We start from the raw sequence: 27,966 nt of genomic DNA on the forward strand, positions 1-27,966 counted from the left end.
CTGGAGAAGAGAGATTTCCTTCCTACCATTAGAGAGATGCGCAGAGACGTCCATGTGGGCAATGGTTGTGCACATCACCAGATGGGCTTTCACGCAGGGTGCACTCAATGAGTGCCATCCAGAAATTTGGACATGGCTCTTCTTTCCTGAACAAAGAACATTTTTTGAGATATAAACATGGGTTTCCCCCTTTTAAAGAAGTAGCACTTAAGAACAATACAGCCAAAATGTTTTATTTGGGCAATACAAATACAATCAAATCAAAAATATCACAGATTTTCGTACATTAGTAAGAAGTTACTGTACACTTGAACAGTTGCCATTTTTTACAGCTAACAAAGCTTTACCTTTATTAAAATGTATTTTCCTCTCACATAAAATATACACTTTTCACTGACGTATTTTACATCGTACACCTCTCTGGGATAAGAAACATTTCACAAACAATGCACAACAGAGGCCATCTTCTCTAACCCATACAAAATAGTACATAGAAGCGAGAAACACGGGTATGTCCTACCAGGCTGCAGCCCCCACATCCCACAGTCTGTTGCTACTGAAAACACTGTGTGTGTCACAAGATGCTGTGCAGTGCTGAAGTTTGGGCTGGTTGGATTTGGTTGCAGTTAAGCAAGGTACGTTATCACGAGTGCCAAACAGCGGCGTTGTGTTAATGGCACATGGGCTCTGCCTTCATGTTCACGTGTGCAACTAAAACACCCTCACAGCACGTTCCTAGTGCCAGAGCAAACACAAATGGTGCTGCAGCGTGAGGGCATGTCTGCTTGCTGCTCTCATGGCACAGTAACATTTAAAATGAATCTCTTGATCCATTGAACCCAACCGGTGTCTCGCCAGTGCTCCAGATTTTATCCCTGTGGTGGTGTTACATTTCCCTTACAATTAGTACAGTACCAAATGAAAAAGAAGTGAGGAAAGGTTCCAGCCGTGCCGCAGCATGGAGATCTCAGCAGTGAGCATCGCCGTCACGGCAGGTCTCCATCAGAGCTCCCCTGGGGACTGCCAGGAATGTTCCTTTATAAGCACTTTCTGATTTAATTTGGAGAACAGATGCAGGAAATAAGTATGCTCATCCCTATGGGCTGTTGCTGAGATTTGGAAAGAGTTAGGGACTCTGACCTCAGGTTAAACTCATTGAAAACAACAGAAAAATAAAACGTTGCTATATTTTAATCTGGGAAGAAGTTCACCTAACCAATGTTTAATGGAAGTGATTCCATTCCTACCCATCGTACGGAAGTGAGGTTACAAGGCAGTTACTGAGTGGCTTTGGAGGAAAGCTTTTCCATCTGTTCTGCAGAGGCTCTTTCATTCCTTGCGGGACGCACCTGGCGGTGCAGGCAGACCCCCACGTGCTGCAGCACTGCAGTGCTCCTGCTTGGCTCACGTTGCACAGTGCCCAGCCCAGGAGCACAGCCCTGCGGTGCCCTCCAGCCCTGCTGCCTGGGCTGTCCGTCCCGCAGGGCTCTGTGGCTGCCTGTGCACCAGGGGCTGCTCCTCCAAATCCCTCCCACCCTCACAAATAAGGCATCCGTTCAATTCAGTGGCTGTAAAGCGCTTGTTAAAAACAAAACCCCTCAGCCTATGCTGTAGTATTGGAGATGAATTATTTAGAAATGACTAAAAAAGGTTAGTTATATATATATATCTATGCATATAGCTTTCTAATCGTAACGCGGTGTACAATCCATAACCTGATTCCAGAGTGAGATACAATCCTCAACAGAAGGGGTCTGAGCACAGGGAGAGGTGGCCCGACCCCTGGGGCTGTCTGTGGGGTCACTGTGGGGATGGCTTTGTCCATGGGTGGCAGCTGGGGCTGCAGTGACCCTGGTGCACAGGGCAGAGACGTCCCTGCAACACAGGGCATGGTGCAGGGTGGGAGTGCAGAAGTGGGTGTCGGGGCGATGCTGACCTGGCTGGGCTGCAGCCAATGTGCTCAGATCCGTCAGCCCTACAGGAGCCTTAAGAAAGTGCTCTCTGTGCAGCTGATGGATGATGCTTAAGCAGAATTTGATGCAGTCGGACTCTCACTTGTGATGGGCATATCTCTGTGGCAGTACGGGGGGAACAGTGCACTGTGATGAATTATTTTTCCTTGGATTTGCTCGGCTTATGCTGTTATCAGCTACAAGCAAGCTAGAAAACAAACAAATACAATATCTGATCTTTTGACACGGATGCTGTACATTGACTCACAGCACAAATTTCATCAGCAGAAGACAGATAAAGGTGTGATGGGTATCATCCATAATGTGAATCTGAGTCCGACACGGTGTGAGTGGCACTTCGTACAGCAGTGTTCCCACATTGCACTCAGTGTTGCTCTTTGATTGACTGTCATTTATGCAAGTTTATTTGCAGGAAAGCTGCCCGTGCACAAATAAGGCCTGGAGTTTTTTCTTTTGTCGATATGACATTGTATTTGTTCTGGAATAAAGTGCAGCATCACTTGCTGACATTACCTAGCTCAATGTTTGCTGTTCTGAAATTCATTAAGAGCGTGTTGTCATGGCTGATTTTGTTTGGTCTGATCATGAATGCTACCAGTACAAATTTACCCAATCTAAACCGACCCAAGTTTTGGGCACTAAGCAAAGAAAATGGTGACTTCTCTTACAACTAAGGTGTGTTTATGGGATTGCTCCCATACATACAATCCTATCTGTGTTTTTTAAAATCCACGAGTGTGCTGTGCGTGCTTCCTGTCTTTGGGCTACTAGGAAGTACTTCAATGAGGTCAACCGTGGGAAACATTTTCTAATAGCTTTGTATTAGCTCATCTCTTTTTCTGTGTCCCAAAATGTGATTCAAGCTCCTCTGTTCATAGGCTGATTTGTGTTTGGTTACAGGTATTTATGGTTCACATCACCTAAATCATGAAGGTTCCATAAGCAGGACGTGGCATGTGGCTGCAGCAGGGCTGTGACACGGGGAGGCACAGAGTCCCACCTGCTCCCATCATTTGTGGTTCACAGGGAAATCATCACATTACCAACCAGAAATAATTCCCCTCTGCTCACCCCATCTATGGAGGTGAAGTGCTGTACAAATGTTTACTCTAACTGCTCGTGTTTGACACCGAAGCTTTATGTTCTGAATGGATGAATAATGCTGGGCTTTCCCTTCAGGCTCCTTAATGCTTTTTTGACCTTATTTGCTTTTAAGTAGCTTTGCCAGCAAAAGCTGTAATTCTGCTGAGTGATTTCACAAATGCAAGAGGAATCCTGCTGTGCAGCACTTCCAGATCTCGCTGCACGCAGCCTGTACTGCTGCATGCTTCCATTTTGTAGCCCCGCCTGGTAATTAAGCAGCAAATGCCAGTGGTGTAAAGGGCAACTGCATCAAACCTGCCAGAACAAAGGCTGTACACGTGGGGCTGGGGAGGTGGAAGGCCCGAATCAGGGAGTGTGAGATATCTGTTCATTAGCCTAAAAACCGAGACTTGCCATGGGAAGCAAAATCATTTGTCGTGGATATGCTGCACAAGAATGTATTTAAATTATGAAGCTGCTGCACATGGCTTGAAAAAGGGTTTGGCTTTGTAACCTGAGTCAGTTCCCCTACTGACTGCATTGATTATTTGAAAGAGAGGCATGAACAACGGGTAGGAACTTTGCTCATCAGTTTACTTGGAGCTTTTGAACAGTGCCCAGAAAGGCAGTGGTGCCCCATCCCTGCAGACACCCAAGGTCAGGGATGGAGTCTGAGCACCTATGGAACTGTGGGTGTCCCTGTTCATTGTGGGAGTGGGACCAGATGGCCTTTGAAGGTCCCTGCTAACTGGAACAGTTCTATGGCGCTATAAATTTTATTCCAGAGCCATGTAACCAAGAGCTGGTGCTCCATGGCTAAGATTGGGTTATCTCTGTAAAACTTTTAAAACATTAACAGAAGGATTCTGCTTTGAATCTGAGTTTCACACCCTAATCCTTTATGCAGACGAGTTTAACAGATGTGCAGCACTGTGGGCCAGGGGGGAGCACCAAATGCTGTGCTGTGCTAGACCTGCTCTGCAGGAAGAAGAAAAAAGTGGATGATGGTAGCTGTGTTGTATCCACGGGTGTTCATAATTCACTCCTCTTGTCCTAGAGATCAGCTCTGGGCTGTTGTTACGGAACTCATCCTATCTACCATCTGTTTTTCACCATTAGAAATAGTGCAGACTCTTTTTAATAATTTGCCATTCCAGTTTTAATTGGAAAAGTCTGGGCTGGTTCTTGCTTGGCTCCTGTCTAACAGAGCCTGACCCTGCTTCAGAGAGGGCAAACCAAACTGTGCAGTCGCACTGACATCGCATTTAAATCTGGTGCTGCACTGTAATTGATTTTGCACTATGCACAGAGCCTCAATTAAATACAGCGTAGGGGTATGAAGAGGACACATCTGAGCCCTCTGTCTGGCTCTGCTCTCGCAGAACGGAGCGGTGCTCCTGGAAGGAGCTGCCTCGTGCAGACACAGCGCACGTCCCATCCACGTGAGCTCCGTGGATTACATAGGAGTAAAACTGAGCAACGACTGTTTTGGATGAGGTATAAATGTAGTTTATGGTGACAGGATTGACTCAGCCAAATGACCCCACCTGGCGGCTTCTGAGATGGCAGTGAGGGTGGGGGGCATCTTTGGTGCTACATCGTTATCCATATGTACCAAAGTAAAGGTTCAGAGCGGAGCTGCAATGTTACTTGAATTGCTGAGGTTATGAGGAAATATAAAAGTGGTAAGTGCCGAGTAAATGCTAATAGACAAGATTGTCTGCTGGTGATGGTGAAAAGGGAGTACCCATTAAGAAGAAAAAAGAAATCAGAGCCCTAAGAAAGCTATTTTCCTCCTTGTCATAATGACCAATGATGTTAGCGGGATTCCTAATGGCTACTTTATATTCCTTCCTAGAAGTATGTTACTAATAAAAGTCTTGTTTTGTTATGTTTTACGTATTTATTTTCAGCATGTGAAAATGTCACAGGCATCCTATCTGCTGCACCAGGCTGGTAATTGTGCTTTAAAAGCTTGGGCAAGCTGCTTCACAAAAGACACTGATGATGATTGGCAAAACCAGCCCATCGGAGTTCAAACAATAAGTACTGACATTAGATTGAAAAGACTGCTAATTCTGAAACAAATGAGACAATGCAGGGCTGTCTGCGGCTGGCAGTGCTCGCTGGCTCCCATGGCGGCCGGGCTTTGGGCAGCACTGCACCTCAGCTCCCCGTCCCTGCATTCCAAATCATTCCGCACATCTGAGCTGCCATTGCTTTGTATTCCCAAACTCTGCTAGCAAAGCATCCAGCTTTCAGCTTTAGGTCTTACAGATTGGTGCTTATCTTGTTTTTCTGACCAAGGGATATTGGAAAGATATGCGATTACAGGTGACATAGTTTGTAAGTAAGGCAGGAGTTTTATAATTAAGAGTAAGCACCCTTGAAACAGTCAGAACTAATTGATCATTAGACACGGGATCCATGGAAATCCACCAGCAGGTTGGAACTGGTCATATGTTTTTGATTGGACATTGTGTGATTTTGGTTGTGATTTTGATTGTGACACTGATAGGACAAGGGGAATGGTTTTGAGCTGAGGCAGGGGAAGTTTAGGTGGGAATTTTTCACCCAGAGGGTGGTGAAGCACTGGAACAGGTTGCCCAAGGAGGCTGTGGATGCCCCATCCCTGCAGGCATTCAAGGCCAGGCTGGATGTGGCTCTGGGCAGCCTGGGCTGCTGGTTGGTGACCTGCACACAGCAGGGGGTTGGAACTGATGAGCACTGTGGGCCTTTGCAACCCAGGCCATTCTGTGATTCTAGGAGTGATGATTTTTTTTGAAATATATAATACTTTGTCCCAGTCTTTATACTGCATGGAGCATCTCATTGACAGCTCTTGGAGCCAATGGGTCTCCGCCTAGAAGGCAGAGATCTATGCGGAAAGAAGGATGAAAAAAGAAGTCTGTTCCCTCAGTATTGAAAATATCACCCACATCACATTTCGGAGGGCTCTGATCAATCATTTCGCCCCCCAGTGACATCCCCACCTCTGTTCCTCACTGCTGGGACCCCCAGGCTGGGGCTGCTGCCCCATCAAGGGTTCTGCAGTTGGTGCTGGGGATGTTGTGGGGCTGGGGAGCAGCAAAGTTCTTTTCTTTATTCCAATTTCACCGTTCAGCATAAAGCTAGAATTGATGGACGGTTTCTAATGGATCACCTTTAAAATCAGCTTACGTCACTTGCTGAAAGTTGCCTTGATTTTCTGAGCCTATTTTTAGCTCCAAACTAGGTGATACCACTTAGATACTGTTCTCACATTGTCTTTTTAACACTGAGCTTTGTGCTGCGGAACTTATGATACCATACTGAGCCTTTCGCTCTGGATCGCTAAGGAAAATATCCTTGTGAAGAACAGGCAGCAGAGAAGCAAGGCATTAATTCAGGGTGCTGCTGTTTACTGCTCTTTAAAGTCCTCCCTGTGTTAGAGACTAATGAAAGTATCAGCCAGATGCGCGGGGCCTGAGGCGGTTATGCTCAAGGCATCAATACAGCATCACAGCCCTCAGCTCCTCCCCATGGCTGCGATGCAAACCGCAAGAGAGAAAATCTTAAATGTATCAGGAAGGAGGAATCATTGATAGTTACTGGCGCTCGAAACTGAGGTGATCCCCATCATTCGGCCAGCTGTGGCCAAACCCATTGCGAAAAAAAGTCTCCTTTACAGATGGGGTCCTGATGGCTGTGCTGAATTGATATTATCATGAAGACTTTTTTCATGCAGCTCGTGCCAGTACCAAGCGACGTGCTGCAGAAAAACACCCCTTCTTAAGCTCACATATATCAGATTATTCCAATATGTTATTCATATCACTTCTGTATCTTACATTTAAAAAATGTGTTTATGGAAAAGTGCTCATGGAGTGTATTAGCATTTGACCAGAATAGAGTATTTAATTCAGCATGTGAGCATTGACAATGAAGCACATATTATCCCTCCTACACTGCATTTACTGTCATTATAGTCGCCTACATATATTAACTTATTTTGTTGATGATTATGGATGAATGCTGCCAAAGAACTTCGTGCAAAATAAAATTCTGGTTGCCCACCGTCTGAGAACGAAGGAGAAAAGGACATACGCAAATGGCTTGGCTTGAAAATAAGTTCATTGTTTTGAAACTATCTTGGGAAAATTAAGGATTACAGTAATTCAACTGTAACTTGCAGCAGTGTGGCATCAACCTGATGCCTTCAGGGTTTTCCTCTGCTTACTTTTCTGCTCCTGACTTTCTAAACATTACAGATAGGAGGAGCTAACCAAGGCTTCAATGGGGCAAAGGGGAAAGTGACCAAGGAGGAGTGTGGTGTGGTTTCCAAACTCTGTCATTTTCCTGGCCGAAGCAGTCGGCCAACAGATCACATAATTTTCAGTGCTGCTGCCTTTATCAGTCAACTGATTTATTGCTACTGATAGCAGAGCTTCGTGGAGGACGAATTAATTCCTCACCGCATGTAAACAGCATAACTGGTATCATAGTTGTTTCTGTTCTGTGTGCCGTGCAGAGTACTGTATGAATGATTTTGTTGACATGCACATACATAACTTGTGTCATTCTGTTAGAGCCAGGGCTCTCTGGTGATGTTACTGGGGGGAATGGTTGGGAAGACTCATCACCAGGCTGCTGGACTTCTGCTCTAACTTGTTCTGCTGTGGTGCTTTACATGGTCTGTTCTTTAAATAATTGACAGAGTGAGAGGGTCTACAAACCTACATCCGTGCTACAGACTGGTCTGTGTGTTTAACCCCTGTGCATGCCTTGTTTTGCAATCGTACATGGCCAGGATTTGCATGTTCCCTGTGGGTCTGCACTTGACACCCTCATCTGAGATGTTTTGAGAGATGTTGGGAAGAAAAGACTCAGCATCATGGTTTTCCTGGCTGGGTCTGAGCTTGGCTGCCTATCTCACTGCTGATTTTGTTCTCGATGTTGCCACCGTGAGCCCTGAGCTGACTGTGAGCTCATCAGCACTGAGATGTAAGGAACAGTGCAGTGGCTGCAGGCGACCCAGTGGGGCCTGAATGCCACACCAAGCAGGGGAGTGAGCTGCACCAAACAGCCCATGGCCTGGCAGGCTGCGGGCTCTGCTGCATTGCTGACAGCTCCCAGCCTGAGTGGCCGTGTGCTGCTGGCCTCGGGTAGGGGCTGGCACAACAGGTCATCCTGGGGGGCACAGCCCATAGCCCACAACCCCTGGTTTGCTGGAGAGGAGGGGATGGACTCTGGGGGCCTGGGTGGTCGTCGCAGGGCAGGAGAGGTTTTGCAGAGAGAGAAAAAAAGGATTTGTTTTTCCGTTGCTGAGACCAATGATTAAATCATCTCAGGGTCTTGCTGTGTGATTCTTGCTTTTTAGATAAAAAATGCCAGGCAATCTGAACCGGTTCAGGCTGAAGTGTATGTTAAGCTTTACATGGTATTAAACTCATAGATCAGGATTTCTTTGGATTCAAGCTGAGCGGCCATTTTGATCCTATCTAAAAGATATCTTATCTGACTGCCCAGAAATTAAGACAATGGCTCGATAGCCAGAAGCTCATTAGCAGAGGAGGGCTTCCTTGGTTTCCACGCTAATTGCTGCTCTGGCTGTGCGAGGAGGAGCCGCGTGGCACTGCCTCTCCCTCCGGGCAGCTCTTATCTCCTGCCATTGCTGCAATGCATGCTCCATGCAGCTGATTGCATCAGAACAGCCCAAGGCTTGTGCAGCTGTGCATGGAGAGGCACACTGTGCAGATGGAGTGCTGAGATCTGTGCTTGTAGTGCCCACTCCAACAGAACGCACAGAGAGATTTGCTCAGGAGCACAAACAGATCTGCGATGCGATTGTGTTGCCATCTATAGAATAATGCTGCCTGGATACCATTCTGGCAAGCCATGAATCTCTCTGTGCTTTCTGATTACACTGTAAATCTCCTTTCTCATCTGTCATAAAGATTGATTTTTCCTTTATTGTTTTGTCAGTATATGGTTTTATCTCTCTGAGCCCCTTCTCTTCCCCTCCATCCATAATCTGACATTTTGCTGGGAACGAGTGGTTTGCCATTGTACTGAGTGACCCTCTGAAATCGAGTACTGCGAGTTAGCAGCCATCCTAACAAATCACAGCCCACAGCTGTGCTGCACTGTGGGCTGTGCCTGGGTCCCCAGGGTGCTGCTGGGAGCCCTGCACCAGGGCACGTTGTTGGGGTGCTGCTCACTGCCCACCTGCCTGCAGAGATGCGTGACGTGGGGCAGTCATTTGGTGTTGCCATTGACCAAAGTGATGACTCCTTTTGCCATAGTAGTGGAACAGCTTTTGTATAGATACATGAAAAGCATATTTACTTTGACTGGACAAATTGTCAGTGTTAAACCAGTGTCTGTAACCTTGAGCCTACCCGCTGTCACAGAGCTACGTTCTTCTGTGGGAGGGCATTTGGTGATCTCTACTTGATCTCCACAGACACAAAAGGCTGTGATGATAAGATCATCCGTATCTGTGGAAGCAGGATGAGCAGAGGCCAGTGTTCATGAGCCAGGGCACAGTCTCTGCTGGCTGAGTTCTATTAGTTATGCAGTTTTAAGCACAACCACTTGGCTCAGCACACAGTGTAGGAGCTGGCTGCTGCTGCTGGTACCTGCAGGACTTGTGGCCTTGTTTGCTATTCTCAAATCCTTGGAGAGACCTAAAAATGTGGCATACTATTGATTTAATGCAACTTCCCATTTATAGCAGTGCACGAGGGACAAAAACATTTAGAATAATAAATTCAGGTGCTTAAATAAGGTTTTAAATCTCGAGGAGCCGTGTGATAACCAGAGTTATTTCACAGCCCTGGGAACTCAGGTGAAGGGAGCAAAAACACCCCAATGCCCTGTGCTGGGGCACCAACTCAGCTGGGCAAGCAGCCTGCCGAGCACTGGGCTTAGTCTGCTGGTCACTCTATGGGCAGTGAAGACCTTCCAGGAACATACAAACCCCATCCTCCCTGGCTTACTTTGCTTCCAGCCTGCTAACAAATCTGTGCCTCCTCCATAGCAGACCCAGTGTGTGCCCAGAAGGTCACAGCTGTGGTCATTGGTTTTTAGGCAGCTCCTCATTTTCTTAATATGAGAGATTTCTAATGTTAATTACGAGATCTCTAGTATTAAATATGCAGGAACACTTATTTTTGAATACCTCAGGTTTAATTTAGGCTCTCTGAAATTTTAATATCTGGCTTTAATATTTAATGCTGCCCTGACGGGAGTATGGAAATTTAAAGTCTGTTCTTTGAAAGCAACAAGTCCTGGATTTCTATATGGACCAGGATGAGATGAGGAAAGCGAAGGGAAGGGTCTGTCCTACACGGATACAACTTTTTTCCTAACGGTGGCTGCAATAGTTCCAAATTAACTTCTTTTTGCACAAGTACTGCTAAAGTAATGGAGACTCAGGTATGCAAAATATTGTTCTTCCCTCTGTTAATCACCAAAGAGCACAGAGGTTCAAAAGCCAGCAGCCTCTTCGGGGTCCTCTGCTTGGCTCACCCGTGTGTGTAACCTACACACACCCCCATGTAGGGCACACACGTATGTGAGCCCATTCTGGGCATGGCACACATACTTGGTTCATATGTCAACTCTAATTAAAGCGTCTCTCAGTTATTAAAAGCTGGCTCAAGTCTTTAATGTGTTTTGCAGCACAGTACCTTCAAATGAGAAGCATTACTTTTTTTCTCCTTAGGGTTTTTTTTTTTTCCTTCGGGTTTAGCTGCTTAATTAACAGGCACCATTAATTTGTGGGCTGCACTTAAAGGGAAACGAGTAGAACAGGCTTTGTGAAATCTCCTAAGGTTTTGCATTAGAGTAAAGATGCATGAAAGTACTTGGGAGAAAGTCAAAGTGTGACTCAGTGATGCTGTGTTTGACAGACATCAGTGAGCCCACGGCTGCTGAGCGCAGCCCCGAGGAGAAAGCTGCTGGCTGGGAAGGTGCAGGCTGTGCAATGAGGGTTTGCTGCTGTGTTATTCAGATGTGTGGGAAAAGAACCAGCTAAAGGTGCCTGAGCCAAGGTGCTGAGTGCCAAAGAGCAGGGAAACACATGTGGCCATGCAAAATGGCAGAGGGATCATTATCACAAAAGGAAGAGAACAGGGTATATGGGGTGATTTAGAAGCCGTTTTGTCCCACTCTGTGCCTGCAGTTGGGTATGAACTCACACTGGCAGTGCATCCTTCTGGCCATACTTATGCCCTCAGGTGATCCCTGCCTGCTTGTGCTGCCAGCAGCAGTGAGGCCATGCCCACCAGCTTGCAGGAGAGCAGCGTGCAGCAGTGCTCTCAGCAGCAGGACGTTGTTCTGGCACGGCTCACCATGGGCGAGGGCTCACAGCCGACCTGCGAGCCTCTGTCTGCGCTGTGTAATTAGGGATTGCAGGGATGCATGGAGCTCCTTGCAGCCAGTCTGCAAACATCGCTCTCCCACCTCTGGTACGGGAAGAACATCGCATTGCCCTAGGAGCTGACGGACCCCATACCCAGAAAACACTGAACCCCTCCCACATGAATTCCCTGCAGCTGGTGCTGAGTGCAGGTGGCCATGGGGTGGGGAACTCTGCAGCAACAGCCACGCTGCCAAAGGTGGGGTGATGCTCAGTGTGGCTTTAGAAGCATGGAAAAGGTGACGGCACAGTGAGATTGGAGCTGCCCTCTGTCCCCGTGAGAGGACACCTCTCTTGGCAAGCCAAGCTGGGCGGATAGGAAACAATGGAAGGCTTGGAGAAGTTAAAATAAATGATGACTGCCATGGTCTGATGATAGAAGTTCATTAGCTCCCGGCTGAATAAGGAACGATGATTCTCGTTAATGTAAGCGCTCTGCCAGCTTGTGGAGGAGCAGATGTGTGCTCAAGATGGATGGTTTCAAATAGTCAAAATACAAGTTTTTTTCTTTAGTGATTATCTTTTCTCATCTAAAATAAATCCAGATTGTGCATAGTCTGGAAAACAAAACAGCAATATTTGGAGAGAGGGTGTGTTTATTTAACAGGTGGCTTATTTAGTAAATGGTTCGCTCTTATAAAAATAATATTCCTGTGGTATTCTGCAGCAGTGACTCAGAACGTATGGGAGCAGTGAGGCAGTTTTGGGGTTATTACTTTAGGTGGGTTCAGGTTATTTTAAATAAGAACATCTGCGGGAGTGCTCTGCTGAGTGCATTTGCATATCTGCTGCTGCTTAAAGCCGGGAGCTGTGTGTGGGGAGCACCAGCCCTCCCCAGGGTGCACACATCCACCGTGGAGGTGGGCAGGGGCACGGATGCCACCTGTGAGCTCAGACTGGCATTGGGGCTGCTACTTCCTGGGCGGCAGAAAGGGCAGAAAGGGAGCTGCACACAGCCTGGCTTTTCATTGAGCATGTTATCTCCCTGCCTTGAGCAAACACAGCCCGTGGGGGCTGTTCCCTACTGCCCGATTTGTGCCTCTTGCCCTCCCTGCCACACTGCAGGGACCCACCTTGCTGCCTGCAGGGCTCCAGGGGATCCTGCCATGGAAACCATGATTTATTGGAACATTAAGGTGCTTTTCACAAGTCACAGGTTTGCTAAGAGCGTGAGCATTAACTATAGGTAAAATGCCTTCATAACCAAAATCATGAATACAATGACTTAAAGCAATTATTCAATTAATAGCCCATCACATCCAACTATTGTGATTCATTTTAAGGCTCCATCCCGTGGCCGTTATTATTTGCCATTAACTGCAGTGTCACGGCATTTGGGAGGAATTGGAAATTAAGAACTTGTCTGGGGGTGGCTGCTGCTTTCTGTGCTGGAATTGGCCGAGCCCTGTGCTGCTGGCGCTCACGGGAGAGCCGCGCTAAAGCAGATTGTCTTCAGTGAAGAGCCTAGCGGTAATAATTGCACATCTCGCCATACGCTAAAATAATTACTTCTCACAACCTTCCGCGTGATGAAAAAGCGAGGGACAACGATCTCAGTATCACAGTCTGTCAGACAAATGAACACATTTAAACGGCCAAGGATGAAGGCGGCGCTCTCCCTGCGTCTCCCCGGGAGCAGTGGGACGCAGCACCCGCACTGCCCTGCAGGAGCTGTGTAAGGCACTGACACAAAGGCTGAGACACCAATCCGGGCTCCCACGGCAAAAGGGACTTTGTGCTGAAGCTCAGGTGCGCTTCCACCAGGTATCTCACAGCTGGGGAGATGAAGCTGCACCCCCCCAGCGCTGGCCCTGCTAGGTAACAAGGAACACGGGAAACAAACCCCGATGAAATGGGATGCACGGGCAGCAGAGCAGCACATTGCTTGTTTATCCCAGCAGCACAGTAGGGCTGGACTGGGCTGGAAAGCAAAGGGGAAACACTCCCAGTTACTGTCACAGCATTGATGTTTGCAGCCCATAGAACTAAGCCATGCTTGGTTGGTAAAGATTATCTGGGGATATCTGGAGGAGGTAGGACTGGGACCATCGCTCTCTTTAACTGGGCTTGTTGTATACCTACGGCCAAAGCCCATGGCTGTCCTCAGCTGTTTCAGATTTACACAAGTATCCCACAACAAATGGCAGCTGCCCTGGCAGCCCGGTGTGCCCTGCTGTGTTCTGCTGCCCACAGGCACTGGGTGGAAGGGGCCTGTGCCCAGCTGAGGGTGTGTGAGGAACGACTCAGAGCAGCTTAGTATCCCTAACCTTTTAGTATAGGGAACAGTGGCTTTCTTGCACCAGGCTTTGTAGAAGGCCAGGGGAAGTGAGTTTGCAGTAGCTTGCTCTAAAGTTAACTCTATTTTTTTCTTATTGTAATAGATGTAAAAAGGTCGAAGTTAATGAAGAAAACAGCGAATTCAGAGTTCCATAACCCAAAGCACTTAAATTGAGAGAGGAAAAACCGGTCTTTTTAACATCTTTAAGCTGTTGTAGCCTAATGAACTGTGCTACTTCCCAGAGCTGCTACAGAGCTGGAATTGCAGCACAGAGCTGCCTTGTTAGCACGGCGTGGGCTGCCTGGGCGCTGCTGGGTGCTGCTGCCCGAGGTGATGCTCCATGAGCACGAGGCACATCCCGACCACCACACCTCCGACCTGACCGCACTGCAGGTAGGGAAAGGGCACTTTGCATCAGGAGGAAATACTAGAAAGGTACAGGGGAGAAGAAATGAGCCTCCATCTCACCAGTAGATACATACCAGAAAACAAGGCTGCTGCTGTTAAATGACATCTTTAAGGTTTATTCTCACTTGTGGTTCACATTTAAGTCGCTGTCACTGAGGTTAATGGGAGTTATGTGCTTATGACTACAATGGTTTTGATAAGTGGAAAAGCTGGTGTTATTGCACATAAATTGCATCACGTAATGTGCGAATTGTGTTTTGGTTTTGGCTGAAAAATAATAAAGAGAAGGATGGATGTGTGTCGGAGAGGAGAAATTTCACCCTCTAGATACCAAATATGATATATATCATCATTACAGGCATTTTGTATCTGGCAGCATTAAAAAAAAAAGGTCTGGAGGAATAATGAATACTTTTATATTTGGAAGATAGGAGGGGAAATTCCTGTGTCTGCAGCATGACACTGGCTCCTGCTCACCTTCCTTCCTCACCTGGCTCTGGCTTGCTGCACACATGTAATTCGTTCTTCTAATGGGGTTCAGGTTTACCTGGTGGCACAGCAGCCACTGAGGCTACATGAGGGGCTCCCAGGTGATTGAAGTGACCACAAGTAAAATGACTTTCAGCTGTGTTACTTTGCATTACGGCCTGCAGTTTGGTTCAGAAGTGCTCCCACTGGATTGCTGAGTGCCCCCAGGGAAGGTCCCTGCTGCACCTCTCCTGTCCCAGGGACAGGGGCTGGCAAGCTTAGAGGGAGCCCTGAGGGATCCGTGGGCAGTCCGTGGCCACCAAGATACCAGTGGAGGGCCAGCAGTCAGGACATCCCTTGGCAGCTGCTCTGCTGACCCGCTGGCCTTACAGCCTGATGGTGACCCGGCGCCATGGTGGCTCATCACCCAACGGCCTTCAATGTCCCGTTGGATGGAGGCCCGATGGATGGAGGTCTGATTACCCAATGGCTCCATAGCCTAATGACTTGATGGCATGGCAGCCCCTTGGCCCCATGACCTCAGCAGGAGGCAGGCCAGCACCTAGAGCTTGGCAGATCAACCCTGCAGCTTGTCCTACAGTCCAGACTCAACCCCACAGGCTGACAGGAAAGCTCTGTGTTCTTTAAAAGATAGGGGGTTGGAAACTTAGGTTATAGGATGTGAAAACATGGCCATGTGTACAGTTCTTAACATAAGGATTTTCTAATACAAAGAAACCTCTGAGCTCTTCAAGAAATAGGTGGAAAGCTGTAGGAACAAACGTGTGTTGGCTCAGTGCTGAAGGTCAAGTCTCCCTGCCTTTGCTGAGGGACAGTTTCAGAGCAGCAGTCCCTGAGAATCCACTCGTGCTGTCCCGAGCCCCTCCTGCAGCAGTCTGGACTGTGTCCAGATGTGCTATGGGTGTCCCTGACCACAGTGAGCTCCCTGCCTTCGCTCTGTGCTCAGTGAGGAACACCAGGCACAGCCAAAAATTGGAGCCAACCCTACCTAAGTGTGTCCAGTGCATCAACACAGGCAGAGTAAATTCCTCCTTCCAACTATTTATCTACTCTCTGTTAAGGCTGAATGAAGAATTTATGTTTCTCACTTATGATTTTTTTTTATTATTTTTATTTTTTAACAGTTTATGGTATTACAGAATTTTCTGTGCTGTGGCACACGTGGGGGCTATGGGTGTGCTGGTCCCCAGTGGGGGCAAGAAGGAGGACAGGCAGTGCTGACGTGATGGCTTGGCCATGACTGGGCTGGGGACAGGATCAGGGATGAGAACAGGGACAGGGCTGCCTCTGGCCTTGGCACAGGAACGAGGTCTCTATGGCAGTGCCTGATGCTGGCACAACACTGCAAACAGGCTGCTCACTGCTGGAGCCAGAGATAAAGATTCACCCCTTTCCTAAACTTCCTCACATATGTCAGATCATGCCAGAATTTTGAAATTCGTTAAGATTCTTAGAAAAGAAACTGAATTTTCTTTCTTTCTTTGTTTTTTTTTTTCTTTTATTATTATTATTTTTTGAAGAAATGATATCTCCCATGGCAGGCTATGAAGTATGGATTATTTACCTCCAGATTGGGCACAAATCTGGTCCAGTCTCGGAAGTAAACGCACACTGAGTCTTTAAGGCATATTGTTCATCCAGGTAAATACGTATTTTGGTATACACATTCTTTGTAACACACTTACGTGGAATAAGAAGAGATTTTGGTAAGCGTAACATTTACCAGAGTTGGTCTAGAATGCTAACTTTGAAAATGTGCAAAGAAGCAGCTTTTCCTGGCGGTGGTGTTTAACACCCCTGTATCTTAAAAAACAGCACAGTTTCTAACAAAAATATATATATTGAAAAGTTTAAAAAAAGCTGTCTAGCAATGATGGATACACTTCCTGCCAAGTTATAAACCTTGAGAAATGGCATTCGTTCAAGAAGTTACGAGTTTAATTCCGTAATAGAATAATATCCTGATCAGCAATGCCTCTCTTTGAGCATTGCTGCTGCTGCTCACGTCACCGATGCAGCGGTAATTAGCAGCCCTGAGTTATCACACGAGTGGGAACTTACAGCATTACAGACCTTGGGGTTTCCCATGCGGACAGTGATCTTCATATACGTATTCAGTTGTACTGCTTGGAGCTAAGCTGTTTATTTTTCACTTTTTAAAGGTGGGAATAAATAGAATACGATTTGATCAACAGAGATGAACAGTATGGGTCAACCATTCCAAGAAGCACAGAATGTACCGTCCTGCCTAAAGCAAACACACCCCACAAACTAAAGAGTGAATGGGCTCTGCCCGATGCTGTAGCCTTCAGCTTGCAGCAGCCTGCACAGCCCTGCTGGAAGGACGTCCCAGCAAGTCCCAAACTGCACAATTACCTTTACCACACAGAACAGATTAACCACAGAGCTGAGGTTCTTTATGGGATCGATGCCGCTTAGGGCTCTGATCCTGCCAGAACCTGAGCTTGTTTAACTCCACATATCATATCTTTCAAGGCAGGAGCACCAAGCCAAGCACCCGTGCCCCGTGTTGGCTGCACACCGAGGGGCAGCCCTGCTGGCACTGGGGCTGTGAGCCCACGCACCCCAAGCACACGGCTCTGCTCAGTGCTCAGACACCTCCTCTGTCTGACAAACTGCTACTGGCACCCACAAATGTTCATGGGCTCTTTTCCTTTTTGGAACTGACAACAACAAAGTACCCACAAATTTAACGGAGAATTAATGGGACTGAAAGCCTTGTCCACATAACCCAGTGGTTCTATGTCTGCCATCAGCCAATACTTCCTTTTCATCAAGTTTAATTAAGCTGCCGTTCATTCCATTCTGTTGCTGGGGTTGTTTCAGATGTCAGGAATCACCAAAATAAAATCATAATGGAAATGCCCGATTGGACCCGGCCCCAGCACAGCCCGTCTCACATTCACACGAGGAGCAGCAGGTGAGCTGGGTTACACACACCCCTGTGCTTTCTTCACAAGTCTGCCCTGACGTGATGTTTTCTGCAGCACCACTGTTTCCAATGAACGGATTCTAAAATATGGCACTTTAAAGCTGCAATACAAGGGAGAGAAGAATATAAGGGCTGCGTGTAGTAGAATTTGAGTTGGCTTTAAACCGTTTCCTTCAGCAACGAATTTGGTCACGTTATTCAAGGTTTTACAGAAATGCCACGCTTCTGAAAATGGCCACTGCTCAGCACGCAGCTGCAAACGACGTGATAGAAATGGCACAAGCTGTCACTGAACACAAGCAGACCTAGGACGCTTTATTGCCGTATTTTGGAGTCAATGCGTTTCACTTTGTGCACCTGGGCTCATCAGTAACTGCAACAGCTTCACCGCACGTTGTGCCTGTGCTTTAGCATGGGACAGCACACAGCGAGTCCAACCAAACTCAGGATTTGCCTTTCCAGAAACGGGGGTATTTGGAACTGCTGCGTATGCGCAGCACTCATCTGGTATTGCTAACCACAAACCTTATCATTAGGAGAGGGAATGCAGTACTCGTATAATGGCTTTATTATTCATGTCGTCAGCTGTTGTTTTTTTAAGCACGTCAGCATCTACCGGGGGCCAATTGGAGACGTTGTGCTCTAAGGCTGTTGGACACAGTCACATCCCAGCAACTTACAAGGATGGCATTTCTAAACTCAGTTGTAAACTGCAGCAACGTTTTGCATTGATGCAGTACAGGGCTGCTTAGAAAAAATAGTGATTCTAGATGCTCTTTTGAAACTTGATCCTTCATTGAGTTTAATGCGAGTCTTATCTTGATAGACTGCAGTCCTAGGAGATCGTCTATGATGACTAAATTGCTGTGGTAAGCTATTGGTACAGTGTGTGTACATCAGGAATGAAGTCCTGTCTGTAGATGCATCATTGATGGCAGCATGCACTTCAGTACGGTTATTGGAGCAACCTCGTTTTAATATATATCTGTATTTTATATATATATGTATATATATAAAATTCTGCTTGATACTTTATGTATTTTCAGATATCTAATACTTAAAAGCATCCTTTATCATTGCTAAATTAGCCAAACCAGTACAAAATTAAGTGCAAGAAAAATACCAATTCACATCATATTTTTGCCAGTAATACAAAAGGGATGATTCAGCTTCTCACATTTACAGCCACTTAGGAATTCTGGTTTAGAATGACTACGGGAAGCCTTCTTACATTCAAAAGATGTCTCAAAATAATTTGCGTTCTCTTTTGTAATGGGGAAACTCGTTCTTAATGCAGATCGTCCACTGCTTAGTAGGGGGAAAATAAAAAGGGATCAGTGCTATCCTTGTCTGATTGCCTAAAAATATACTGAAGCAGTCCCATTACCCACTGGAGATGGGAGAGGAGGCCTTCTGCCTAACCAATAGCACCTTCGTCCTCAGAGATCGGTTATGCTCAAAAGGATGCTGTAGCATTTCCCAAAGCACATTCCAGATTTGTTGGAAAGGAAGAGGAAAATAGTGTTTTATGAAGGCACACCCATGCTGAATTTGCAGGAAAAAGGAAGAAATCAAAAAGCAGTACTGCACAATGCAGTTATAATACAAGGCTCATTCTTGAAACCTGAATATCATGCTGGAAGAAAATCTAGATATGTGTAATATTCCGAAGAAATATTTTGAAGGCAAGATTATTTGATTTTTTTTTTAATTAAAAAAAAAAGTTCTTGTGTACATGTGGAGAGAATGTTATTTAAGAAGGGAACTGAATGTTGTATTGCAGCCTTAAAGAAGCCCATTTTACTGCAATATTCTCCTTTTTTTTTTTTTTTTTTTCTTTGTAAACTACGGTCTGCAGTTCAGCAGACCATGACTGAATGCTTTTGAAAACTTGTAGATTACAAACATGAAATCACAATTAATACCCTCTAAAAGTAGCTTCAGAGCTTTCACGTCTTAAAAAAGGACAATGTGTACTGCTTCACAAGGTAATGCAGCTAATCAAAAAAGGAGTAGAATTAAGGTATTTACATAATGAGCAATTCTACAGAAGGCGATCATCCCCACGCAAGCACTGCTGATTATATCCCACGCTGCTTTTAACAAACTCTACCAGATCAGATCCAGTCATCAGCACTTTCAGAGAATCCTTAAAAGCCTTTTAGGGTTCTTTACACTCAGTGCAGAATGATGTTCTTCAGGTAGAATATGCTGGTGAGGGAGGACAGTGTCAACACAAGGTACCAGCAGGAGAACAGGACCTCGGCGTCCCCGGTGATCCCATACTGGGCCGTACTGGGAGCTGCGGAGAGAAGAGAAAGGGGTTAGTGGGCGATTCCTACCCTCACGTCCCGAATGCTTACAATTCATTCTTCTACGACAACATCAGAGCAGCAAAAGCGTTAATCTGAAAACAGGAGAGACGTGGCAGAGGTCGCCAGGCCCTCCGGCCAGCACCAGCACTGCTGCCGCGATACGGAGCACAGCCCGTGATTCAACACTCCAAATTGCGAGCACTTAACATCAGATGAGTGCTTCATGTTTAAACATCTGAGTAATGTATCTGTTTTTAAGTTACCGAGCATTAAAATCTCCGCTAATACCAACGAGAGGGGAATATATTTTGCTCTGTTGGACAACAACATGTTTTCTGCTTAGCTTTCGGAGCCAAAGCTTGAACGTTGTGCTTAGCCAGAGAGATGTGTATTTATTGTCAATCCGTTTGAAGAGATTGTATTTACTTGCTTTAATAGGAAGCCTCTTTTAAATCCCTAATTAAATATTGCAGTGAACGCATGCACACAGAGTCAAGAAACGTGCTGAGCTGTGAGATGATGGTGAGCAGCCGGCTGCTGGCCCACAGGAGGAGGCTCAAGCAGGAACCATTGCTTTTGCTCCTGTAAAATCCCAGGGGGATGATGGGGAACCCAACACCCAGCTGGGAGTACCGACATCAGTGAGGTGGGGTTGGACACAAGGTGAGCGCTGGAGCTGTGCAGCGGAGGAACGGGGTCCATGAGGCCCCAACACCCACAGTGCTGAATGCTGGTATCAGTGTTTGCTTTTGATACTGCATTGCTTCTGCCTATTCCAAAACACAAAAGCTGTGTGAGCCTTACACCCAGTGCCACCTGCACAAGCAGACACTGGTTGTGTAGGTGAAACTCAGATCCGAGCCGCAAAATCTGTTGACTCATCGGCTCTCCACCTCCTTCACAGAATCACAAAAGCATGAAATACCCTGAGGTGGAGGAGCTGAGAACACCACGGAAGGATTCTGGGCTTTATTTATTGCATGGAGTTAAAAATGACCCACAGCCTGCCTGGGACAAGGATGGGAAATTGCCTGTGGGTGCTGGACTGCAGCAAGAGAGAGCCAACGTGGTGCCCATCCCAGCAGCACACAAAACAACAACACAATACGACCGAATTCATTCTAGATGTTAAAACTTCCCCTTTTGTTCCTTCAACGACTTCCAGCCATGACTAACTACAGGGCACTCCCCTCCCTTCTCATTAAAAAGGAACTTTCTGTGATAAACCAGCATGACAAATCAACATTTAATGCGTTGGAAAAGGCAAGCCAGCAAACCCAAGCATAATGTAGGTGGTATTTCGTTTTAGCATATTAAAAGAGTTTCCCCAAGTAAAGATAATTTGAATTTCAGTGACTTTAAAAGCCAGTGGAAAATTATGTAAATCTGATTTGCTGCATACGAGCCATCACTATGTTTGTAAAGCTTATTAAATCATAGCTGCATTGTTTTGGCACAAAGGTGCTAGGTGAATTAATGGGCAAAGATACATCTACTTGTGTCAGTAACAGGAAGAGCTGTGTTTCCCAAAGCTGGCTGACCAGTCATAGGATCACAGAGTCATTTGAGCTGGAAGGGGACCATTAAAGGCAGCATGGTCCCACTTGCTATAATGAACAGGGACACCCACAGCTCCACCGGGTGCTCAGAGCCCCATCCCTGACCTCGGGAGTCTGCAGGGATGGGGCACGATGTGAAAGAAACCTGAAGGAGGAGGAGGCCCAGACACGAGTGTGGGGAAGGACTCCAACCCACCAACGGTGCCCCCAGGGAGTCCTGTGCCACCTCTCCAGCCCCACACCACCTCTGCCCACGTGCACCACTTTCCCTAACTCAGTGATTACTCCACGTAATCCTAAGGGTTTGTCACACTTAGCAGTTGTGAAAGTGTTTGAGCGCACTCTTGGTGCAGATAGGATTATATTCAGACATCTCTCCTGGTAGTGAGTATAAAGGAGCAAAGTAATGCTATATCACTATCTCTAATTAATACAAGAGATTAGGAAAAGCACTATGCTGAAATGCATAAACCAACATTTGCTAACACCCAGGGCTGCATTAACCAGAAATAATTACAAGCTCTAATGCTGAAGCTGGTAGACAAAAGCACGGACCTCTTTAGGTTGTCTGAATAAGCAAGAGTAATTCTGTTAAATGGATTATGCAGAGAGACGTTAATAAGCATTTCAGTTAACTATATTCAGGTTAATGATTTATTGTAGGAAAGACTTAATAGTTTGTATGCAAGATTTAAAACATGCGGAGAAGGAAGGGATAAACTAACTCAAGGTCAAAGCAGTGAGAAGATGAAGACTGGGCTGTCAGAACTGTCTGTTACAAGAGGAGCTGGAGAGAGCGCAGCCCTTGAGGGCTCAGCAGAGTCCCACAATAACATCTCAAAGCACACTGATACCTGAAGGCAGCAGAGGATGGACGGCTGTGGAGGAACCATCTACAAAGACTGCATGAGAACGCAGTGGATTGAGGGTGGGGAGACCCCGTGGCCCTGAGAAGCCCAGCCCTGGGACAGGACAGCCTGGCCCTGGCCCACATGCAGCCACAGACCCAGCAGGACCCCCACTGCACGGCCCGTGCAGTCACTGGCAAGGCAGGAGACCAACCACGGTGCAAAATTCACTCGTTCAGTTAAATTGATAAATCTGAACCTTTTGAGGCTGTAAATAGGAATACAGAGAATCTAAGATAATTGCTCTGTGGAAGTAGAAAGCAATTATTTGTTGCATTAAAATATTAAAGCTTAGCATGGTGAATACTTGAGATAAATATGCCATCAGAGACGCTGAAGAGAAACACTGCCCTGTGTGTGTTTGCACGTATCTTAGTGTAAGCACTGAAAATAAAAACAAATTATTCCTTGCTCAGCCATAAAGACCTCATTTGTGCCACGCTCTGTATCCGATTTTGAACTGGCAGGCGACACTGGGTCAGACTGTGTTCAGATATGTGTGCCTGTAGGGTTAAAGCCACAGGGCACTCAGCTCAGCCTCCTGCACCAGAATTGCTCCACCATCCAGGTACCCCCAGTGCGTGCAGAGCCATTCCCCATCCTCCCACCCACACACCTACAGGTAATTCACACTAAATGTTGCCAGCAGCAATGTACTGATCTAAACACAGCTCAATGATATACACAGCAATGTAGATTGTAAGTCAGACGGCTTTTGTCTCCGTGTTAATGCAATGGAGCGTGCCTGACATGCTTTGCAGTTGTCAGGACCAGCGCTGGTAGGTGAGCACTCAGCATCTGCGTGCTATTAAAGGCCCACAATGCAGAGCCATGGCTGGGGGAGGCTGCAAAGTGCCTGCAGAAGGCTTCTGATTGTCCTGATTCCTGCTCGCAAATAACCCCTCTGGAACAAAAGCATTCCCAAAATCAGCCAAAAAAAATCTCCTAACAGCTTTTTTGGTTAAGTCAAAGCTTTTGCATGACTGCAGTACTATTTTTCCATTGCATGCCTGTGCCCTGCCAAGGCTGTAAGCAGGGCTGTGCCGGTGTCCTGCGGGGATGGCGGGCAGAGCCCAGCAATGTGACAGCTGAGGGCAGGGTGCGTGTCCCTGCAGTGCTGGGGATGGGCTCTGGCTGTCAGTGCGGGCCTCCCAGCGGGCCAGGCACATGTCCCTTTGGTTATTCAACCTCTACATGTTTACAGTGGACTCTGATAACTTGGGAAAAATGGGGCAGTGGTGGCTGGGACAGGCTGCTGCTGGTGAGCCTGTGTTGATGGTAATCAGTGCAAATAACAGATCCCCTCGTGCTGCTGGCTGCCCAGCCGTTTCTTCAAGCAAATGTCTTTAGGTATCACACCATCAGAACTGCGGGGCTCAGACAAAGCAGGCTCACGCAAATTCTGCAGATATTACTGGCATGCTCTCGGTGTAACTTCAAAAACAAAAGCGTTTTTACACCCTGATGCACTGTTGCGCAGTATATCTTTAAGGGAGTTCCATTTAGACACAGATGGATTTGATCATATCGAATAAAAACCTTCTATTAAATAACACAAAGCAAAGGAGTCCTGCTAATACATTAATAGGATAAATGCAGCAGGCTCTGAACACAGACTGCCTCAATGTTTAGCAAGATAAAATAGCACAGCCCCAACATACCCAGTTTCTGCTGCAAGCAATATTTCATAATACCAAGAAGTATTTATGAGGAAAATTACCGAGACTGTATAGAATAAAACTTGGCTTTATATATCATCCTTTATACTCAAGTTATCTCAGATTTCTTTCCGCAGAAGAATGCACAGTCATATTGGAACAAAGAAAGTGTCTTTTAAGAACTTGAGAATTCCTGATGTGTATCAGCCTCGAAGGTCAGAGACTGCTTTTGGCACAGAGGAAACAGCAGTGGCAGCACAGGGATGAGCCCATGCCACCCCATCCCTACATGGTCTCCAGGTGCCACCAGTAATGGGGACAGAAGAAGACAGCCAATGCTCTGTCTAGAGGTACAGCAGGGCTTGGAGTCATGGAATCATTAAGTCTGGAAGAGATCTCTAAGATCATCTAGTCCAACCACAGTTGGTAGCACTGAGCTGATGTCTCGAGGCCGACTGTATGGCTCAGAAGCAGGAACAACAAATCCTGAATCTCATCCCCTATGTCCTCCAGCATGGGCACCAGGTCTGTCCCAGGTCAAGCCAAGCTAGAATCTGAATGCAGCAGCTACATGAGAAGGAGCTTTAAGCACTGTGGAGGGCATGGCTAGAATACAGGTCAAACTTACCCAGTAAAAGTAATCTGACCAAAAAACAACCAACTTAATAAGGTCTCTCAAAATGGCTCTTCTAACAAAAATAGCCATCTTCATGCTTGCTGGGAAACAGACTTGACTCTGTGACAAGTCCTCAGAAAAGCATCTGTGATTGCAGTGAATCACCAGTGCTGTGTTGCTGCAAAAGGACAAATGTTCCCTGGGATGTGTACACACAAGTGTAGGCTGTGCTGTGGGGCTGCTGCTCTGCTGTAGGGCAGCATGCAGTGAGATGGCTGCCTTCACGGACATACAGACAACAGCCTGAGAACCACTCAGCCACGAGGAAGGCCAAACAGCAGGCCAGCTTAAAGCCCAAGGAGCAGACAGAGTGCTATTGGATAAGGATTGCCCTGGAGAAGGTAAGGCGGTCACGTTCCCTGGACTGCGGCAGGATGAGGGCAGCAGGTCTGGGCTGCAGCTGGGGAGACTGGGAGGAGTGATGGAGGAAAACAGTGCTGGTTTGCATGGAGGGTGAGGGGTCTGGATCACTGCAGGCTTTTAAGAACAGTGAGGATAAATATCCCTCAAAAATGATGCTGTGTATGCAACTTCTCTTGGAAATGGGAAGAGAGCCTTCTAGGTTTTTTTTTTTTTTTTTTTTTTTTTAAAAGGTCCAGGAACGGAGTGCATCATGACTAGACATGACTGAAACACCCAGGTTTTGTAGAACCTGAGATACAGCACGACAGGAGGACAGGCAGAGCAGGGGAGGGCAGGCAGCGCAGCACAGGGCAGCAGCCGGCCCAGTCTGCAGCAGGGCTGTGCATGGAGCTCCCCTTCCCTGCCCAGGAACTGCTTCCAGATTCTTCCCTATGCCTTGAGAACATGCCTGTACCATGCAAAACGTGCAGGACACTTAAAACAAGTCTTTAATTCTCACAGAAAAATGAACACTGCTGTAGAATCTGCAATTCACCTCTTGGCTTATTGCACCCAGCCCTGCTACCACACATATCTTGAGATGTCCCTCATCAATACTTCCAGATGTCTTACAAGTGGTTCCTTCCCTTCCGCTGGGAGCAAAGAGCAGAAGGTTTCCCCCTCAGGAAGGAGCCTTGTGTTCCTGGGTGCGTTCAGCTGGGGCTGCCTGATACTGCCTGCCTCCTGCAGCCCTCCTCATGGGCTGAATTCCTGGGGCTGCCATCATCCCCAGCTCTCCTTCCTCCTTCCCCTCTCTCTCTTTACAGAGCAGGAACAACAACAGATTCAAACACTCGACATTAACTTGCAGTTCTAACTCTTTTCTTGGTGGGATGGGATTTTGAAGGGCTATAATTATCAGCAATGTTCCCACATTGGAGCTAAGAATATGTCAAAGGCCTCTATTGTTTCTATGATTTGAAATAAACCCCAGCTTCCACTTCCTTTGAGTCTGCCAGGCTTTCCTCTCCTTCTTTAGAAGTGCTAAAAATAATTTATCCAAGGTGTCCATAAAAAAGAAAGTTTCTTATATATATACATATATATATATTTTAGTATTATTTCCTGTTCTATTTCAGCAGTAGTCTCTTTGGTAAGGTTATCGCCAGTGACTCAAATAACTTTGCCTTCAAATAAAAGTTATTGCTTAGCCCAAAGGCCAAGTGGAGAGCGCCTTCTGGAATCAGATCCACTCTGCCTCTTCGGAGCATATATAAGAAAAGTTGAATAAATACAAGTCTAATACAGCTTGATAATCATTTTCATATGACCTGCTACTGCATATTAATGAGCTGGAAAGATCGGCTAGGATTTTATTAGCTATATGTAACATGATGGAAAGTGCAGCAACAACAGCAGAGCAGCAAGGTCCCAGGCTGCAGCAAGAGATGATCTGCTCAAATATAATAGCAGGAGGAACAGGAATAATAAAAAGAGGTTGCTCACCTTTAGAAAGCCTCAGGTGCATGGGAATCTCCAGTAAGAAACCCTCACTTCCACTGCCAACCCTTAAATGAGGGCTGGGAAGGGATGGATCCTGGCTCCAGCCCTTCCAGTCACTCAGGTGCATTGCGTTGCATTGCGTTGCATTGCATTGCATTACACTGCATTGCATTGCATTGCATTGCATTACATTGCATGCACCCGAGCTCCCTTGGGTTGGCCCTGCCTTCCCACCAGGTGCTCAATCACTGCTTCAAGCCGTGACCTTGTATTTCTGCTACAGTGATACAAGGCCAGTTTAGTAAAAATAGTCCACCAAACAGTGACAATTCCATCTCCATGTTCAGGTGGGAATCAGGGCTAGCACACCACAGCCTGGGATGAAGGCATGGCACAAGGCTGGCTCACATGCATAGCTTATCTGCAAGCACCTCGAGGTGAAAACCAGCCCTAAACAAAATCCCTTCCTGCTGAAAACCCCAATCTCAACCAAGCTGAGCCTAATTTCAGGTGTTCCCACTAATGCTGTGCATTGCAACCGCACCGTACTGAAATAAGAATGAGATCAGTGTGAGCAGGCTGATGGGTGATGTGGGGTGGCAATGCCCTCAGATCAGTGCTGGGCTGCTCTGGGCCACCAGCACCCCGGGGTGCTTGGCCTCACGCTCACTGCAGTGGGAGAGGGAAAGGAAAAAAGTGACATCATGGGGAGAAATACTGCTTTCACTATCAAGGCATTCCTGTGGATGCCTGAAGCCAGCTGATTTTCCTGGCTAAAAAAGCAGAACTCCTCAAATTGAGAATTGGACTGATTAGTTTGGAATTTCTACTGCTGTATAAAAGAAAGGTGATGCCTTGATCTAGTCTTGTGTAAACTGAATAGCACAGCATATTGCAGCCTGCTTCCTAGCAGCAGAAAAATAACTGAGTAGCATCAGTGTGCTCAGCAAAGCCACCAAACACAGCTTGGGTTTGCCTCTGCTTACAAGAAAGATGGTTGAACTGGGATCATTTTTAATTACGGTGTATTTTCAGCTATTGTCCAAAAGACAGATGTGCTATTCCCAAAATGTCCTTCTTGCCCCAGATTTGGGGAGAAAGACATTTCTTTCTGAGCTTATGGATGCAAAACCTCAAATTCTGAGGAAAGTAAAAAGCAGTGCTACTGTTGAGAACGGTGAAATCACTTTTAGATCAGTTTTGTAAATGAGCCATCTACTAAAGCCCTCCGTTAATTGAAAATCCTTCCTTGTAACTGATACCAGAACTAATTCCACTGAGCCTATTTATGTGAAATCTTAATACACCGGGCAATTATAGGCGCCATTTACTGTCGGCCTAAGTGACGTATGTGGCTGTGCAACCCTGGAGCTCAGTGACTAAATATGGATATCACATTCTTTCCCAAATTTTACTT

The 27,966-nt window shown here is 46.5% G+C and overlaps 1 protein-coding gene across 1 annotated transcript in view; it reads right to left on the reverse strand.

Moving 5' to 3' along the window:
- Positions 1-212: 212 nt before the first annotated feature.
- NEGR1 (neuronal growth regulator 1) overlaps positions 213-27,966 on the reverse strand; it is a 188,515-nt gene continuing 160,761 nt past the window's right edge. Inside the window, exon 7 of the mRNA XM_085231420.1 lies at positions 213-19,890. Coding sequence (XP_085087546.1) covers positions 19,766-19,890 — 125 coding nt within the window. The 3' untranslated portion in view covers positions 213-19,765. The remainder of the gene's footprint in view (positions 19,891-27,966) is intronic.

The sequence above is a fragment of the Meleagris gallopavo genome, chromosome 10, assembly GCF_905368555.1.
Source record: "Meleagris gallopavo chromosome 10, MGAL_WU_HG_1.1, whole genome shotgun sequence".
Taxonomy (NCBI): Eukaryota; Metazoa; Chordata; class Aves; order Galliformes; family Phasianidae; genus Meleagris; species Meleagris gallopavo.